This window comes from Rattus norvegicus, chromosome 4 (assembly GCF_021556685.1).
Source record: "Rattus norvegicus strain SHRSP/BbbUtx chromosome 4, alternate assembly SHRSP_T2T, whole genome shotgun sequence".
Taxonomy (NCBI): Eukaryota; Metazoa; Chordata; class Mammalia; order Rodentia; family Muridae; genus Rattus; species Rattus norvegicus.
Genome location: NC_141537.1, coordinates 68,083,202 through 68,103,869, shown reverse-complemented (window position 1 = coordinate 68,103,869; position 20,668 = coordinate 68,083,202). Strand labels below are relative to the sequence as shown.

Genomic DNA, 20,668 nt, shown 5'->3' with positions numbered 1-20,668 from the left:
GTACAGATGGCAATCCGTACCAAGCATACTCACTGTCCTGATCTGAACACCCAGCGAGGTTCATGTCCGTGCTAAGTTTGCAGCATTGTGTTCTTTTGCATTCTTTTTTTACTTTTATTAAAGGTTCAAAACCAAAAAAAAAAAAAAAAGAATTCTATAAAATTGCTCAAGAATGTAAATTTCTGATTGTTAGGCTATTCATTCTAAGATATTATTTCACCCTATAGCTCAGGTTGGCCATGAACTAAAAGTAATAGTGGTCATACCACCTGAGTGCTGTGACTCCAAGAATGAGCTATATGCATCTGGTCAGAATTTACTTTTTAACCAAACTTTCTCATAAAAAGTAAAAACAAAAAACCTAAGCTTCATTCTTTAATGGCTTCCGGTACAGTCTATCAAGTAATTACAGGAGAAAAATATTGAGTATATGATATTACTTTTAGAAACAATAGAAAATTTACAAACTAATTTTATAAATTGACACTATACTGATACCAAGCCAAAAACCAAGTTATAGACAAGTCAGAATGGCTGGGAGAAAAGAATACTGGCTGTTTGGAAGGCTGAAGCAGGGAGATCACAAGCTCAAGGCAAGACTGAGAAACTTCTAACGTCCTGTTCTGTCCAAAAAGGAAACTTAAAAATATGGGGATAAAACCTGGGTGAACATGCATGCCTTTAATCCCAGCACTTATGAGGCACAGGAAGGCAAATCTCTGAGTGTGGGACCAGCACATGCATTAGGCTTTTTTGTTTCTTTCTTTTTTTCGGAGCTGGGGACCGAACCCAGGGCCTTGCGCTTGCTAGGCAAGCACTCTACCACTGAGCTAAATCCCTAACCCCAGCTTTTTTGTTTCTTAAATTAGTATTTTTAGATGTCTTAGGGTCATGACTGTGGTATGTATATTACATATGTGTTATAAAAAGCAATGACAAATTTTTCCTTTTATCCTGCTTCACCTCAATTTTCCTTCCTGTAATGAAAGACATGGAAATATGCTGAAGAAGGTACTAAAATTGCTTCCTTCTACTCTGCTTTTCCACACTAGTATATAGAATGGAAAAACAGGAAAACTACAGCAGAATAGAAGAAAAATTAGAATGTACTCCAAAGAGATTTGAATGATAAAGGCTTCATTTTTCTGGCTTCTTCTTTTGGGGAGGGGGGTAACAAAAACAATCTCACAACATTTATTGTCACCTAATAATTAATATGCAAGTAAAACAAGATGAGTAAATGTAGCTCCCAGCAGAAGACACTTTTAAAAACACTGAACTGCCTTCTCAACTTTCCCATGCTTGACCTTGATAGTTGGAAACACTTTGGAGCAGAGTAATATCTCCTTTTAGCATGACCCGACCCAGTTTTTTCTTGACTTTTAGAATGAATTTCTTCTGCATCATCTAATACGAGGTTCATGTACTCATCAAAGCCAATAATACAACCCTCTATCCACATATTCACTTGTTCATACAGCCACGCTCGAATCCTAGATCTATTTTGCAAGTATCTGAAGATAAGGTTGATGGGCTACACCATCACCTTCTGCACCTTCTGGCCCTGGCGAGGTAAGCCATGGTTAGAAGTCACCTGGCTTCTTTTTCTTTCTTTCAAGACAGGGTCTTTTTCTTTCTTTCAAAACAGGTTCTCAATAAATCTATGATCCTCTTGCTCTGCTTTCCAACTGCTGAGATTATAGTTGTGATCTACTTCATCTGCAGATCTGTACTTTCAAACACCAAAATATTTTAAATTTGTTTTGAAGAGATACCATGACTACAGCAAATCTTGTAAAGGGAAAACTAAATGGGGCTGCCTTATAGTTCAGAGGACTGGTTCATTATCATCTTGGTTTGAAGCACAGCAGTATTGGGGCACAAATGACTCTGAAGAGATAGCCGAGAGGCATCTGGATCCCCAGGGAGCAGGAAGAGCAAGTAAGCCAATCACCTGGGCATAACTTGAGCATCTGAGACCTCAAAGTCCACCCACAGTCTTCGAACTCCACCACACCTACTCCAATAAGGCCACACCTCCTAATAGTGCCTATGGGGGAAGCCCTATCCTAGTGCACTAGGAGCCTATGGAGGCCATTATTAAACCACAAGAGTACCAATTAAAACAATTTGTTTACATGATAAAAGATTATGATAAAGACCTATACCATAAAATAGCAAATTGTACTGCTACAGTAAGTAAACTCACTATGGAAAAAAGTAAGTAGCACAGTGTAAACAGGTGTGTTAGTTTTATATGGTTAGCTACTAGTTTAATTACAATAAAAAATTCAATATAGCAACACTTCCAATTGTCAAAAAAAAAAAAATACTTTGAAACAGAATCCTATAGTAAAACAGCAACTGCTTAAGTATTTCTAAAGTGATTTAATTTCCTTTAATAAAATTTTTAATAATTGAGTGAAATATATATTCTCTAAAAAGTATAGATACTAACATTTGACCTCTATTAAGAATTTACCTCTTTCCAAGATAACTGGGTCTCAAAAGATCTTATCTCAACCAAAAAAAAAAAAAAAAAAAGAACAAAAAGAAAAAGAAGTTTTACCTCTGCTTCTCTTTTCTTTGCCCGTGCTTTCTCTACTTCATCCATGACTTTCTGAGATTCTTCCACATTTCCTTCAGCTCCCAGTTGTTCCACTTTGGCCAACAACTTGCCTATTTCCTCATTTAACTCATGAACACGCTCTGCCTAGAAAAATCAACAACAAAAGATCATGAATGGACTGGAGAGATTCAGTGATAAGATTACAGGCTGCCTCATTGATAAGTAGCTATTAGCCCAAATGCTTGAATTACCCTAGATGCAAAGAACACATGAAACTCAAGGATGACCAAAATGTGAATGCTTCACTCCTTCTTTAAAAGGGGAACAAGAATACCTTTGGGAGGGAATAGGGAGGCAAAGTTTAGAACAGAGGCAGAAGGAACACCCATTCAGAGCCTGCCCCACATGTGGTCCATACATAGGCAGCCACCCAATTAGAGAAGATGGATGAAGCAAAGAACAGGAACCGGATATAGATCTCTCCTGAGAGACACACCCAGAATACAGCAAATACATAGGCGAATGCTAGCAGCAAACCACTGAACTGAGAACGGGACCCCTGTTGAAGGAATCAGAGAAAGGACTAGAAGAGCTTGAAGGGGCTCGAGACCCTATATAAACAACAGTGCCAACCAACCAGAGCTTCCAGGGACTAAGCCACTACCTAAAGACTATACATGGACTGACCCTGGGCTCCAACCTCATAGGTAGCAATGAATGGCCTAGTAAGAGCACCAGTGGAAGGGGAAGCCCTTGGTCCTGACAAGACTGAACCCCCAGTGAACGTGATTGTTGGGGGGAGGGCGATAATGGGGGGAGGATGGGGAGGGGAACACCCATAGAGAAGGGGAGGAGGAAGGGTTAGGGGTATGTTGGCCTGGAAACCGGGAAGGGGAATAACAATCGAAATGTAAATAAGAAATACCCAAGTTAATAAAGATGGGGAAAAAAAAAGAAAATCCATATAAGGATTTTTCTAAGAATCAGAAGACAAAAATATATGTAAATGAATTATATTGGAAACATCTAGCTATTTCTACACTGCAAAAATAATAATAATAATTACAGGCTGCTCTTCTAGAGAACCTGGTTTCAATTCCTAGCACCCATACTACAGCTAATAATCATCTGCAATTCCAGTTCTAGGAGATCCAAAGCCCTATTTTGGCCTTCAGAGGCACTAGGACCACATATGATACACAAAAGGCAAAACACACAGATAAAAAAGTGAAAAAGAAAAAAAAAAGCAAAGGAACATATACAAGGTTATTTCAGAAACCCATAAAAGACCCATTAATGAAGCAAGACAGGACTCTTGCTATAGTACAAGCTGAACTCCAATCCCAATCCTCCCTCCTATGCCTCCCAAACACAATTATAAATCACCACACTTGGAAAAGAAAGTTTTAAATTAATAGAAACATCCAAACTTAAAAACAACAACAAAAAAAACCTAGGGTTTCTTTATTAAGCTTTTTTTTTAGATTTGTTTTTATTTACTTTATTCATTTTCTGTATGGGAACTCTGCTGCATGTACACCTGCATGCCAGGACATGAAATCCCTTTAAAATGGTCGTGAACGACCATAAACGTGCTGGAAATTGAACCCAGGTTCTCTGGAAGAGCAGTCAGTGCTCTTAACCACTAAGTCAGACCCCAGAAATACCCAATCTTAACAAATTAGTGTGCCAGTAAGTTACTTACTAAAGTGTCCCCAATCAAAACATTTCTTTCCTAATAGACCATAGCGTGTACATGGCTCAAGGCATACATATGCTATACATACATACTTTTATGTAAAAGTAAAACAGTCATGCACATAAAAATAAATCTTGCTGGGCATTGGTGATATATGCCTTTAATCCCAGCACTTGGGAGGCAAAGGCAGGTGGATCTCAGTGAATTCAAGACTAGTGGTCTACACAATGTCCTGTTCCAGGACAGTTAAGGCTACAGATCCTGCCTCAAAAAACCAAAAGGGGGAAAACAAAGGTTTAAAATTCTTTTAAAAAAAATAAAAAAATAAAAAAAAATAAAAAATTCTTTTTTAAAATGATGGAACTATACATGTATGCAAATGAATACACGCATGACTGACAAATTCTAAGTAATATTTAATTATCAATATATATAATTATAATATATAATCATTAATTTATATAATATTACTTTGCTAATTGTTATATTAGTTGTTAACATTTGTGTAGGTAAAAATAATTCCATAGATTACTTATCAGTAATCAAAAGTTGGACTAAGCCTGGCATAGTGGCACATTCCTTTATTTGATCTTAGCACTCTGACGCAAAGGCAAGTAGAGTTCAAGACCAGCCTGGTCTATAAATTATGTTCTAAGCCAGCTAGAGTTACACAGTGAGTCCCTGTCTTAAAAAAACAAAGAGAAATGAATAAAGAGAGAGTAAATAAAACAGGTTAAAAGTAGACTTTAAAATCCCAACACTTGGGAGGCAGAGGCAAAGCCAGGCAGATCTCTGTGAGTCTGAATCTAGTATGGTCTACAAAGTGAGTTCTAAAACAGTCAGGAGTATAAACAGAGTTCCCTATCTCAGACAGTAACAATAAAACCAAATAAAACAAAAAACCCTGATACTTTGAACTAATGAAATTTTTACCTTTGCTGCCACTTCAGCACTTATCTCTTCTTGAGTTTCTGCTAATCTTTTCTTAGACACTTCTGTTCTTCTATCACAATCTGCAATGAATGACTGTAGATGATCCATGGCCTAGAAGATTTAACATAAAACAATTACTGCCACAAATTAATGTTAACCTGAACAATAATTATAAAACAATATATTCTGGGTAGAGCGCTTACCTAGGAAGCGCAAGGCCCTGGGTTTGGTCCCCAGCTCCGAAAAAAAGAACCAAAAAAAAAAAAACAATATATTCTGGATAGGGGAAGAAGTCTTAAGTACAGAAATGCTTTCCTATCACACAGGAAACCCTAAGATAAATTTGCAACATTCCTCTGTAGCCTCCTCCTAAAACAAGAAAATCACAGGGCTGATGACATGGGTTAGTGACAGAGCATGTTTGAGGCTCTGGGTTTCAAGCAATTCTGAAAAATAAAGTTCAGAAAAAGGATCCAAAAACAAAAATAAAACCCTCGAAGCAACAATAATAAAAATAGTTTTGTTCTTATGGTATCATTAAAAAAAAAAAAAAGAAGAAGCCAAACAGTAACAACAATTTAGAAGTACACTGTTGTAGTCTCAGCATTTGGGAGGCTGAAGAAGGGTGAAGCAAAGAGTAGCTTGAATGACATCACGTGTCAAGTCAACCAAGGCAATACAACTAAGAAAACATCTCTACCAAGTCAAGATAACTTGATTGCTACTAAGCCTAAAGACTTAAGTTCCTTCTCCAGGAGACACAGGAAAGAACCAATTCCTGCAAGCTAATCTTTGACCAGACAGACAGAGACACATCATGGAAGACCACTATAATGTCAGTAAGATTTATTTCTGGATATTTAGGTAATTATTTGTATTCTGTGGTTTTCAAATTATTACAATAAAGATGAACTATGCCATTAACTAATTTAACAATGCTCAGATCAGAAAAAAAGTAAACAAAGTAGTTCAGCACTTGCTTTTCTTGTAAAACACTTGGGTTTGGTTCCCAGCATCCACATACAGTTAGCAACCATCTGTAACTACAAGGGTATCTGATGCTCCATGGGCACCAGTGATGCACCTGCTGAACATATACTCAAAAGACACACAAGCACTCACATGTGTGGGCGTACAAAATATTCAAACACACACAAAAAGAAAATCTAGAAGCTGAAAATACATAGAAGAAGAAACAATAGGTAGTAACTATTTTCAGGTTAAAATTGAAAAGATTTTTCAAATTGATAAAATAAATAAAAATACTATCTAAAGACAAAGTTATCCAAAGAAAAATAAAATAGGAAAATATATTAACACTCTACACGGGTTTGGGGATTTAACTCAGTGGTAGAGTGCTTGCCTAGCAAGCTCAAGGCCCTGGGTTCGGTCCCCAGCTCCGAAAAAAAGAAAAAGAAAAGAAAAGGAAAAAACAAAACAAAAAAACAAAAAACAAAAAACAAAAAAACCCCCACTATACACAAGAAAAGAGGTCAACTTTCATAATTTGTAAAAAGTTAATATAGGTCAACTAGAAAACTGATTAACACATTTAGCCAACTTGGAAAACACATGCATTATATACATGATATACAATAAGCACATTCACTTTCACTCATAAAAATGCAAATTAAAACCCTTACATTCATATTCTGTCTATCAGCAGTGCCTAAAAAAGTCTTAACAACACTGTGCAGTACACAGGGGAAAAATCCACTGTATTACTTAAAAATAAATAGCTGAAATTCTCACAAAGAGTAATTAAGCATAATCTATAAAAATTGCCTTTGGCTCAACTACTTAGGTGTGCAACTGTGGACGTGGGCTGAAGACCGTCACCCTAGCGCCTAGAAGTCGGTCTTTCACTAGCAGCCTTCAGATGAAGATGTAGAACTCTCAGTTCCACCTGCACCATGTCTGCCTGGATGCTGCCATGTTCCTGCCTTGATGATAATGGACTGAACCTCTGAACCTGTAAGCCAGCCCCAATTAAATGTCCTTGATCATGGTGTCTCTTCACAGCAGTAAAACCCTAACTAAGACAATATCTAACAACAATGTTCAACTGATGGTAAGATTTCCTTGTAACTCAGGCCCAGTCAGTATTAAATGTATTTCTATAGATGGTTTTCATTTCCATTAACAAAAGTTCTTAGATATTCAAAGAGACGTAGGACCTATGTATTGTTAGCTTCAACTAAATAAAATTACCTAAATTTCACTGACAGAGAAGATTTTTATTGACCATTATGTCTTATGTACATGTATTTCATAAAATGTCAATAGTTTAAGGTGATATGTTCTTTAAAACGTGTAATTTAATTTTTCTATTTTTGAAGTATTTATTTCATATACATAAATGCTTTGCCTGCACATATCTATGGGTACTATGTGTATACACATTGTCTACAGACATCAGAAGAGGGCATCAGATCTCCTAGAACTGAAATTATGCTTGTGAGCAAAAATGAGTGCTCTTAACCACTAAGTCATCTCTTCAGCCCCATGTTTCTCTATCTTTATACAAGAAATTTTTCTTTCTTTCATCTCCCCCCCCCAGCCTTTATTTATTTTTATTTTTTTGGTTTTGCTTTGGTTTTTTTGCCTTTGAGACAGGGTTTCTTTGTGTAACCTTGGTTATCTGTAGACCAGGCTGGCCTTAAACTGAAGATTTGCCTGCCTGTCTCCCCTGTGCTAGGATTAAAAGTGTACCCCACAACCACACAGCAAGAAAGTCTTCTATTAAAAAAAGGATATTAAGTCACTTTGTAACTTGTGGATACCTAAACAGTATTTTCTATGTTTTTTATTATTTTACATTAAAAACATGGTACCAAGCTGGGAAGTGGGGGTTGGAGCATGCTTTTTAAACCCAGAACTTGGGAGACAGAGGCAGGTGGATCAAGACCAGCCTGTTCTACAGAATAACCTCCAGGACAACCAGAGCTGCAAAGAGGAATGGGGAGTGGGGAGGTAGGCAGCCTGGTACCAAGGATAAGGCGCACGTGCATGCGTGCGCGATGGCCAATAGGGTCCCAAGGCTGCAGGATACTCTGGAGATAAGTGCTTGCCTACACTTTTATAAATTTTCATAAACACTCAATCTCATATACTGAAAATTGGGAGATAGGACTAGATCAGTGATAAAGTATTTGTCTGCTCTCTATAAGGCCTTAGGTTTCACCTCAGTACTACACACTGGGGTAGTGCGGGTATTTGGGTGTATGTGTACTAACCTTCACACAATCACAAAGATACATTCCTAAGTCTTTCCTACTTAGACACTAGTTCATGTTCAAAATATCTTACTGCAAGAAACAATGTAACATGAAAGCAAAACCACATACATCAAGTTCAAAGAAAAAGTCTTGTTCTTTGGATGCAATTTCATAATCTGCTCTTAAAGCCAGGTCATGTACTTTCAAGCATTCTCCAAGATCCATTCTCTAGAAAAGAAAATAAAGACAATATATTAGAGACATGTATTGTAAAATTCATCACTATCACAGTTCGCTTCAGAATATATACTAAGTCATACACACAGTGAGTACATTTCTTCATTTAATGGACCTTCAAAATATAAAATTTTACATAATTAGACCTGAGCAGGTAAATTGGTTGCTGAGTGCTGGTATACAAAAGTCCTGGGTTCAATCCCTAGCTCTCCATAAATGTGGTGGTACAGACCTATAGTATCAGCGCTGTGTACATAGTAGGAGGAAGATTGGAAATACAAGGCCAAATACATAGCAAGTTCAAGATCAGCCTGGGCTCATGAGGAAATCTCCATGAGGAAATCTCAGGGGGAAAGCACAAACCAAAAAAAAAAAAAGGGGGGGGGTAATAAAACTATGATTCTTAATAATACTATTGGAATCTTTTTAGAATAAGGTGGCCTTTCTCGTTTTATTATATTTTATTTTCTTTACATGCACAGACACTCGCCATGGTGCAAATGTGGAGGACAGAGATCAACAGGTGGGAATTGTTTCTCTCCTTCTACCAATCATGGGGATTTGAACTCAGATTGACACTGACCCCTTCTCATTAGCCCAGAAAAATATTTCTCATGAGGATGCATTTAAAATGAATCTGAAGAGTGGGAAACGCTGGTGTGGCAGCAAATATCTGTAATCCTAGCATCTCAAGAGTCTCAGGTGGAGGCTGGAGAGATGGCTTAGTGCAGCTAAGAACACTGGTTATTCTTTCACAGGCCTTGGTTCCATTTTCAGCACCTACATGGCGCCTAACAATGACCTGCAATTACAGTTACAGGGGGTTTGACGCCCTCTTCTGGCTATGACACTCTCATCCAGCACCAGGCATGCATGTGGTACACAGAATGCAGATAAAATATGAACAAAATAAAAATGAATCTTAAAAAGTCTCAGGCTAGAGGATCTGATGACAGACAGACAAACAAGAAAAACTGGGCAAGGGAAGAGGCAGGGGTGGAGGAAGCAGAATTATAGTAGTATTACAAACACATTTAGTGGAACATTCCTGTAATAATCACAGCACTTGAAACACGGAGACAGGAAGATTACAAGTTAGGGGCCAGTAATCAGTCAGTGTCTCCCTCCTATGTCCAAAGCAAAACAAAAAACAAAAAAACAAAACAAAACAAAAAAACAACAACAACAAAAAAAAAACAAAAAAAAACAAAAAAACAAAAAACAAAAAAAAAACAAAACCAAAACCAAAACCAAAACCAAAACCAAAAACCAGCTAGCAAAACAAATTTCTACCAGGAATAGTATTAGAATATCTTCTACAGTAGTCTGATCTTTACTTACACATACAGAAGCTAAAATGACTCAGCCAACCTTGCTTTTATTTTGCCAATAACCTACATATGTATGAAAAAATATATTAACAATCATTTTGTATAACATCCCAAACTAAAGATAGTATATTTACTAAAGATTTTGAAAAATTTTAAAAAGATTTAAAAGAACTGATATAAAGTAGGAAATTTTTAAATACTTACACTTACAGTTATAAAAATTTACAAATACTTAGGTATGAGCAAAGAATTCTAAGGCTTAGAAGGCAGAGGAGGCGCTTTAGGCATTCAAACCAGATCTACATAGGATACCTGTAATCCTACATAGGATATAATTAGGAAGCTGAGGTAGAACCATCTCCAGTTGACTACATATCAAAACACTGCCTCAAAAAATTAAGCTAAGGTGCTAGAAAAATGGCTCAGCTGCTTAGAACACTTGCCCCTCCTCTTCCAAAGTACTCCAGTTAATTTCCAGCACCCCAGTCAGGCAGGCTCACAATAGCCTGTAACTATAGCTCAGGAATATGATGCCTACACAGCCACCTGCATATACCTGGCACATATACACAAAGACACACAGACCCTAAGACAGACAGACAGACACACACACACACACACACACACACACACACACATGCACACAAAATGAGAATGTTTCACAGTATGGCATGACTAAGATAAATCTATGTGATCTAAAACTGTACTCTACAATCTCATATCTATTTCTGTTTTTTAATGAATACTTTGATAATTAACTTTACATCTTGATTTTCTCTTGCATGTTTTAGTATAAAGATACCTGGTCTCAACTACTCATCTTTCAAAATGTGCTTCTTATGTCAGAATTTGTTCTAATATAGTTCTTCATTCATGATTATTGCTTGTGTGTGCAATGTGAGTGTGAGGAGTGAGGTGGGGGTCACAGGATGCCTGTGGAGATGAAAAAACAATCTTGCAGAGTCTGTTTCCGCCGTCTGTATTTACTTTACATGAGTTCTAAGGATGGAACTCTGGTTGCCAAGCTTGCACACCAAGTGCTTTTATCCATGAAGCCATCTTTACCAGACCAGAGCTTATTCTTAAAGCAAGTCTTCTGGAATTGGGAGTCCAGCTCAGAGGTAGAGCAAATACAAGACCCTGAGTTTGGTCCTCAGTCAAAAACAAAACCCAAAACAGCAAAAACTCAAGGCAACTAAAACTAGTCTTAGAGATTTCTTCACTTCACTTGTGCCCTTCTAAAATTAGCTATAATGAGGATATCTGTACCCCAGTACCTTCAGTATCTCATTTCTCAGGAACATAGCAGAATAGGTATTACAAGACAGTTTCTCTAAATTCTAGAAACCAAAAAGTTTTCTCTTTCCCTATCACCATGACAAAGTATCTGCTTTGACATGATATCAGACATGGCATTCAAAAAAAAAAAAAAAAAAAAACACAAACAAGTTCAAAGGACGCTCCTAACAACTCCCTGCCCTTGTAAAAGTCAATGTGAGGGAAAACCTACCTTGGTTAACAAATTCCATGACCTCCTATGTAATTAAAAGCCACTACAGAGGAAATCACGATAAAAACACAGAGTAGCAAGACAATTCTCCAGAGCCTTTGTTCCTCTGAAGCTCCAAGCAGACACCACATAGATGGAGCACTAGTGCTTCCAAAGCCAAGTGAAAGCACACTGGCTGCCGCTGCTGGTACTTCTCTTTAGAAATAGTGAGTGAAAACAAATAAAATGTTTGGTTACTCTGATTTCAAACTACTATGACCAAGAAGAGTTTTTTTTTTAATTTAACTAATAGTTTACTTCTTCATTAAATTTTCTACAAGTTCATTTCAGGTGTTGTAACTAACAGACATGCAAGTTACAAGTGGCAACAATTCAGTTCCACATTTAACTTCTGCATTTCAAATTTGTTTTTCCAAGAAGTCTTGACCAATTATTTCTGATCCTAATAATTCCTCTTTAAAATTCCTCAATAGTCTATAGTTTTTCTGTTTAACAAAGTAGATTCTATTAAGTGCTGTTGATTTTTTCATTTCTGAAAGTTGATGTTATCATTCCAAATGGACTCTAAGCTTCCTAAGAAAAATGATCTATTTCTGTTTCTACAAACCATGTTTTGCACTATCCATGTTTCCCAAATCATTACTATTAAATGCATTTGGCTAGACTAGGCAATTCTAAGAACTTGAGGTATAAAACCTGTACAAAGGTACATAGATATAAGCTTTAACAATTTCATTTTCTAATGTAGAAAATAATTATTTTAAGAGCCCCTCAGGGGTTGGGGATTTAGCTCAGTGGTAGAGTGCTTGCCTAGCAAGTGCAAGGCCCTGGGTTTGGTCCTCGGCTGGGGGGGGGGGGGGGGGGGGCTCTACCAGAGTTTGATGGAACATATATATCCACTAAAAACCATGATCTGGGGCTAGAAAGGTGTTCAGGGGTTAAAGAACTAGTAGCTTTTCCAGAACCAAAGTTCAATTCCTAGTACATACATGGTGGCTTACAACAGTCTGTAAATCTAATTCCAAGGGATCCCAAGGACATCTTCTAGCCTTGAAGGGCACCAGACATACATGTGGTAAACACAAGTATATAGGCAAAACACCCATGCATGCATATGTATATGTGTGTGTATATGTATGTATCTGTATGTATGTATATATGTATATATGAAATAAAAATTTAGAAATAATAAATTTTAAAAGACCAAAACTCATGTCCCTTCCAATGTGCCTAGTAATCCAAGCCTGTAAATTTAGTATTAGGAAGACAGAAACAGGAAAGTGAAGGTCAGCCAGTGCTACAGGCTAACACAGGCTCTAAAAATTACACTCTCTCTTGCTGGGTGTGGTGGCACATTCACTTAATTGTATCATTTGGGAGGCAGAGAGAAGTGGACTCTGAGTTTGAGGTCAGCCTGTCTCTAGAGTTCCAAGAAAGCCAGCGCTACAAAGAACTGTCTTGTCGGGTAAAGAGGGGGCCAGGGGTGGGGGGAGAGGGAGTGTTATTTAACAAAACGTTCCTTTAGCAAATGGTTCAGAAAGAGTGCTTACACAATACAAATTTAAATTTTTTCACACATCCTTGACAAGTGGAAAAGAGATGGCAAAAAGACATAAAATATGCTCCTTATATGTGTGTGCTTTAGAAATACATACTAAGCTAGTGGTATGTCAGCCATGGTGCTCATGAAATTCAAATCCAGCCTGGCTACACAACTTTAATGCAAGTACTAGCTAGGTGAAGCTATCGGGAAATAGGAGGTGGAATGGGAGGTGCATTACTATGGGACATTTGAACTTTCTTTATAATTTTATTTTTTTTGTTTGTTGTAGTAATAAATATTAAAAATCACAGCTTCTTCCCCATTTTTGACCATTTATGTTCCCACATGAAAGATGCACAGAGTCTTAATATTTTTGCTATGCTTGAGGCAGCACAATCGCTGGACAGCTGCCTACCCTCCATGCTGCTGTGCTGACTAAGGGATTTTGGGTTTTAGAGATAAGGTTTCTGTGTAGCCCTGAATGTCCTCTAACTCAGAGTACACTAATTAATATTTATGTACACACATAAGAATGCGCGCGCGCACGCACACACACCACTCAAACTACGAACAGTAACAGATCCAATTATAACTACAGATATGCAGAAACATGAGGATTTTACTGTGATACTGTACACCAAAACTGAAAACAAAATAAATTATTGATATTAATAATAAACACTGGATAAAATATAGAAGAATCCTATTATAAGATACCATACATGAGAGGGATATGGTGGCACACATCTTTAATCCCATCACTATGAAGGGAGAGGCAGGAAGATCCCAGTGAGTTCAAAGTTAGCTTGGTCTACATAGTGAGTTCCAGGTCAAGACTAATAATTAGTCCCTGTCTCAAAATTGAATTGGCTAAAAATTATATTGTGGTTTTTATAAACTTAAAGACGACTATATGAAAATCTCTCAACAATATTATCAAAACAATTTAGGGCTGGAGAGATGGCTCAGCGGTTAAGAGCACTGACTGCTCTTCCAGAGGTCCTGAGTTCAAATCCCAGCAACCACATGGTGGCTCACAACCATCTGTAATGAGATCTGATGCCCTCGTCTGGTGTGTCTGGAGACAGCTACAGTGTACTTATATATAAAATAAATAAATCTTTAAAAAAAAAAAAAACAATTTAAACAATAAAATGCTGTTTCTCAAAACGTACACTAGTGCCAGGTGGCAGTGGCACATGCCTTTAATCCTAATACTTTGGAAGCAAAACCAGGTAGACATTTGAGTTCAAAGTCAAACTGGTCTACAGAATGAGTTCCAGAACAGTCAAGGCTACACAGAAACCCTGTCTTTATACTGGGCATTGAACCAAATCCAAAAAAGAAAAATGTCCACTTATCTCTTATTAACCTCCTGATTCTGAAAAACTCATTTAATTACTTTTTTTTCCTCAAGTACTTCCAGATTGTTATATGGAACAAATAAGATGTTTATGAAAACACTGTGAAGATAACAATGTAGTTACTTATGTATACTGACTAAACTGAGTTGGTAAATTCAATGGAGACAGTTTTGATCACTGTTATACTTCTTAGGCCTGTATCAGGAGCCACCACTCCTTGTGCTCAGTTCCTTGTCATGTAGTATTATCATTCAATAACTGTTGAAGAACAAAGAACATGTTTTCTTGACTCATAACTTTCTAGTGCTTATATTCTCAAAGCAACTCATAAAAGGATATTTTTTATCAAATACCAGTATGTATGAGGTATGTTTCCATAAAAATAAAGCCAATTTACACACACTAAAGACTAGTGGGCAATACATTCAGTTCATGTTTTGAAAGAAGAATAAATTATAACCTATTTGGAGAACAAAGAGAGACATAAATGACTTTCTAAGAGAGGATTGTGGGAAATGGTTTATATATTAAGAAACATGAACATTAACACAGTAGGATGGATTGAGAAGAAAAAAAAGAGAGTAAGTAGAAAGAGAATATAAAGATGTTCCTACAACCCAGAATTAATACCACAACCATCAGTGGATAGGTGTGGTTGCTCAAGCTAGTAGGATTTGCTGAAGAAGACAACCTCCCCATAATTAAATTCAAGGCCAGCCTGGGCCACTCCTGAGCTGGAAGAGTTGGCTCAGTAGTTAAGAACACTTGTTCTTGCAAGAGCTCAGGCTTGACTCCCAGTACCCACATGGAACCTGACTTTCCTGGGCATCCTTTGGTCCTCAGCTCCGGGGGAAAAAAAAAAAAAAAAAAAAGATAATCTAGGTAAAGTACAATCATACCAAGTAATCAAAAAAGTAGATGACTCTCAGTGATAGAGATAAATCTCAGAAAACACACTGCAGGTTTAGCATGCACAGCCTTCCACCTACCACTGTTAGACAACACTATTTTCTAAACCACAAATATCTTGCCCTTGCAGAACCTTCAGTCCCTTCCTTTGTTGTATTTGTAAAATCACTTATCACCCAAATTTAAGGACTGCTTCAAAACTCAGCTTAAAAACGAAACTATAATATGGCATGCAACAAGCAGAGCTTTGAAATAGCAGAGCTTTGAAATAACAAGAGGTGGGTATGAATTTCAATTACACCACTACTGCTTAAAATATATTGTTCCCTACAAATGTCAATCCTAACACTCCTAATTAACTTTATAGTTTTTCTTAAGGGTTATTTTTATTCTTTGACAATCTTATGCATATGTGCAATTTATCTTGATCACATCCAACCCCAATTCTCCTTCTATTCCCCTCCTATTTCCAGACCTTCCCTTCCCTTCTTCCCACGCCATACATGGGTATGGGGGCATCCACCTAAGCAAGGCTAACATAGCAATTACCAATGTTAAAAATGAGTGTGTTTAAAAAAAAAAAAAAAAAGCTTATCTGTGAAAGGGAACACTAACAGCAGTCCTGTTTTTCTATCCCTTCACAATTTACTTTTGTTTGTTTACAAGACAGAGTCTCACTATATAGTTCAAATTGGCCTCAAACTCAAAATCCTCTTGTCTCAACTTCCAAAGTGCTAGCAGTACAGGCAAGGAAGTACCATCATGCTCATATCTTAGCATTTTATTTTTCAAATATTATTTATTTAGAAACAGGGTTGCTCTACATAGCCCTGGCTGCCTCGTAATTTACCCTATAGCCTACAGTGACCTTAAATCCACAGAGATCTGCCTGCCTCTGCCTCCCAAGTGCTGGAATTAAAGATGTGTGTGCTACCTTGCCTTACAGATCTTAGCCTTTTAAAGATTGTATCTGGTTTAGTTTTTTACGTGACCTGAAAGATGCAAAGGTAGCTTGAAAAAACTAACATTCATCTTCCCTCTCAAATATTATCTTGACTGGAAAAATACCACACGTGCCTATTCAAGTAGTTTCATTACTCCAACATTATTAAACATAAAAATATGAAAATCCATCTAATTACAAGTTTTACCATACACATTATTTGAATAAATTTACACATATATACCTATATTTTTCCTATATAACAATTTTTTATAAGACATTATAGTATATGGTTGTTGATGGTTTGTATACACTTGCCACTAAGAGTAGCACTATTAAGGGTGTGTCACTGTGGGTATGGGCTATAATACCCTCATCCTAGCTGCCTGCGAGCCAGTATTCCACTAGCAGCCTTCAGATGAAGGTTCTTAAACCAGGTCAGTCTGGATGCTGCCATGGTTCCACCTTGATGATAATGGATTGAACCACTGAACCTGTAAGCCCATCAATTAAAAGTCATCCTTTATAAGACTTGCACTGGTCACGGTGTCTGTTCACAGAAGAAAAACCCTAACTAAGACAATGGTCAAAAGGAAAAAAAATTGAAGCCCACGGAGCTGGTGAGATGGCTCAGCGGTTAAGAGCACTGGTTGTGGGCTGGAGAGATGGCTCAGAGGTTAAGAGCACCCGACTACTTTTCCAGAGGTCCTGAGTTCAATTTCCAGCAACTACATGGTGGCTCACAACGATCTGTAAAGAGATCTGATGCCCTCTTCTGGTGTATCTGAAGACATCTACAGTGTACTTCTATATAATAAATGAATAAATCTTAAAAAAAAAAAAAAAAAAAAAGAGCACTGGTTATTCTTCCAGAGGTCCTGAGTTCTATTCCCAGCAACTACATGGTGGCTCACAACCACCTGTAATGGGATTTGAGGCCCTCTTGTAGTGTGTCTGAAGATAGCTACAGTGTACTCATAGACATAAAATGAATTTAAAAAAAAAAAAATTGAAGCCCAGTCCTCTTGTAGTCCTGGGTGCCTTAGAATTTGGTATATAGCCCAGGCTATCCCCAAACTTGCAATCCTCTGGGAATAATAAATTACAAGAATTGGGTGATGGATCAATTGTTAAAAAAGCATTTGCTGTTCTTCCAAAACCAGCATTAACATCAAGTGGCTACCAATCATTTACAACTCCAGGGAATCTGAAGCACTTAGATGCAAATGCCCACACACTTAAATCTAATTAAAAGAACTAAAAAGAATTATAGGGGGTGTGCTACTACACCCACTCAAGAGGCTATAATTCTTTATAGGTCAAACAAAACATTTTTAAAGTTATTTTTCTTTAAAAAAAATTTTGTGAGGCTGGTGAGATGGCTCAGTGGTTAAGAGCATTGACTGCTTTTCCAGAGGTCCTGAGTTCAAATCCCAACAACCACATGGTGGCTCACAACCATCTGTAATGAGATCTCTTCTGGTGTGTCTGAAAACAGCTACAGTGTACTCATATAAATAAAATAAAACAAATCTTTAAAAATTAAATAAATAAATCTTTAAAAAAAACCAACAACAACTTTAAAAAGAAAGAAATTTTTGTGGGGGGATCACTGTGCCTACTTATAAACCAAATGCATGCAGAGCCTCCAGAGGCCAGAAGAAGGTGCTAGATCTCCTAGGACTAGAATTAAGAGTGTTGTGAGCTGCCATGTGGATGCTACAGATTGAACCCAGATCCTCTAGAAGCACAGCCAAAACTCTTAACCACTAAGTCACCACTTAAAAGTTATCTCAGTTGGACTTGGTTAGCCAGACCAGTCATCTCGGCTGTTCTGAGAAGGACTGAAGCATTTTAAGAATGAATCCTGTCTGGGCAACAGAATAAGTTCAAGGACAGCATGGGCCAGTGAGACCTTTTCTCAAAATAAAAATAATGCAAAGACGATTAGGCATGCAGCTCAGTATAGGACTCTGTCCCTGCATGCTTAGAAAAGAGCCTAGATTTAATACCCATCCCCACAAACCCAACTTTCTATAATGAGTAGAATTTATCACTTTTTAGAGGGCTGGATGGAGGTGGTGGTAGATAACTATAATCTCAACACTTAAACAGAGGCAGGTGGATCAAGGTCAATTTAAGACCAGGCTGGTCTATATGAGAACATCTTCCCTACCTCTCACCCCCTTCCCAAATAAAGGATTTTATCAACTCGTTCTTGTTTCACTGTATTTTTAAAAATATCTGAACAATGAAAAAACCTCAAAGTATTTGGATGTTTGTGGATAATCAACTGTAGGTATATATGAAAGAATTACTTCAAGTTTTTATTAGCATGTGTTTGATTTGCTCTACAATTAAATGGTACATTCATAACTCTATCCTCCCTTTTCAATCAAGAGCCTCCAAGAACACAGTAGTTTCTTTAGACTTTTAAGAGTGTTATTGAATAAACTCAAACAATCTCTTAAAATGCTATACGGGTTCAAGGTTAAGTGAGAGGCTAATTCTTGGTCCTTATGTAATAATTACTGATCAGCTAGCTGGGAGTTTTGACCTGCTATAGTTCTCCCCTTCCACAAACCCCAACTCCCAACCCAATGAGGCTACTATACCATTGCTAAAGTTGATATGGACACCTAAGGTTTGAAGGGCAGTGGGAGTAGGCTAGGTTTCAAAAGCCAGAAGGCAGGCCACCTCTCAGTCTATGTCTCTGCCTGTGGAATAGAATGTACATGAAGCTCTCAGCAACCACTCGAGCACCAAACGTTCTGGCCTGTCTCCTTGCCATGATGATTAACCTTCTGAAATTATAAACAAGCCCTTTTCCTTTATAGGAGTTACCTTGATCACGGTTGCCTCTTCACAGCAATAGAACAGAAACCATCTTAAGTTTTTAAATTTGTCTAATACCCAGTTATCAGCAACACCCTGTTATCTCCAGCACCACAAAAAAACAGCTGTGTTACCATGCTTGTTAGGGAGAAAGACTAAATGATCACAAGTTCAAAGCCATCCTCCAATACAAGGCCAAGATTAAGATCAGGTTGGGATGAATACACAAGATTCTGTTTCCCAAAAAACTAAAGAATAGTAGAAGAGAACAGAAGGCAAGGCAAGGCAAGGCAAACCAAGGCAAGGCAAGACTTAGTGCTTAAGAGAACAGGCTTCTCCTCCGAAATACCCAAAATAGATTCCCAGCACCCACATGAAAAACAGCCCACAAACATCTGAAATCTAAGAAAATACTGACTCCTTTAAGTTGTCCTCTGATCTCTATACATATGCAATAACATAAAACATATATATCATGCAAGCATATACAATTGCTAATTTTTTTTTAAAATTCAGGCTTAAGGGTTGTTCAAGAATGTTTAAAAGTGTGTGTGTGTGTGTGTGTGTGTGTGTGAGAGAGAGAGAAAGAGAGAGAGAGAGAGAGAGAGAGAGAGAGAGTGTGTGTGTGTATACACTTCTTGAGTGGTTAAAGAGCACTTGTTCCTAACAACTACACGTGGCTTACCTGTAACTCCAATTCCAAGGGATTCAACACCATTTTCTGACTCCATTGGCACCAGACTAACACATGGTAGTGCACAAACATACATATGTGTAGGTAAAACACTCGTATAAAATATATCTGATATAAAAATGTTTAAAAGGTATGGTAGGATACAATATCTGAAGTTCAAGGTCACCCATCGTTCTATAACTCAAAGATAGGCAATGTTACATGGTATCCTGTCTCAATGACAGAAAAATAAGCAACAATAGATTCTGTCATTTTGTTGCTTTTATTTCTAAGTTTATCAAAAGGGAATTTATCTACTAAATAAAGTCATTTTGGTAGCTATGGAGATAATTCAGTTTGTAAAGTACTTCCTTTACCAGCATAAAGACCTGAAAATGAACCCCAGTGTCTTAGGTTACTACTGCTTGATGACCAAAAGTAACTTGGGAGTGTCATGGTTTGTATTTGATCAGCCCAGAGAGTGGCACTATTAGAAGCTGTGATTTTGTTGGAATAGGTGTGTGTGATTGTAGATGTAGGTTATAAGACTTCACCCTAACTCCCTGGAAGTGAGTCTTCCATTAGCAGCCTTCAGATGAAGATGTAGAACTCTACTCCTCCTGCACCATGCCTGCCTAGATGTTGCCATGCTCCTGCCTTGATGATACTGGACTGAACCTCTGAATCTGTAAGCCAGCCCCAATTAAATGTTGTCCTTATAAGATTTGCCTTGGTCAAGGTGTTTGTTCACAGCAGTAAAACCCTAACTAAAACAGGGAGGAAAGGGTTTATTTTTATTTGGCTTATGCGTCTACATCATTATTTATCACTGAACAAAGTCAGGACAGGGACTTAAGCAGAGCAGGAACCTGGAGGCAGGGACTGAATAGAGGCCATGGAAGGG

The 20,668-nt window shown here is 37.5% G+C and overlaps 1 protein-coding gene and 1 pseudogene across 51 annotated transcripts in view; both read right to left on the bottom strand.

Moving 5' to 3' along the window:
- Positions 1-20,668, bottom strand: part of Luc7l2 (LUC7 pre-mRNA splicing factor like 2) — a 60,335-nt gene that overhangs the window by 19,263 nt on the left and 20,404 nt on the right. For all 51 annotated transcript variants that reach the window (XM_087657244.1, XM_087657270.1, XM_087657241.1 and 48 more), the window contains 3 exon segments: positions 8,549-8,647; positions 5,202-5,312; positions 2,570-2,713 (listed from right to left, as the gene is read on the bottom strand). In XM_087657244.1, coding sequence (XP_087513370.1) covers positions 2,570-2,713; positions 5,202-5,312; positions 8,549-8,647 — 354 coding nt within the window.
- Positions 1,197-1,778, bottom strand: LOC103692107 (small nuclear ribonucleoprotein E pseudogene; annotated as a pseudogene).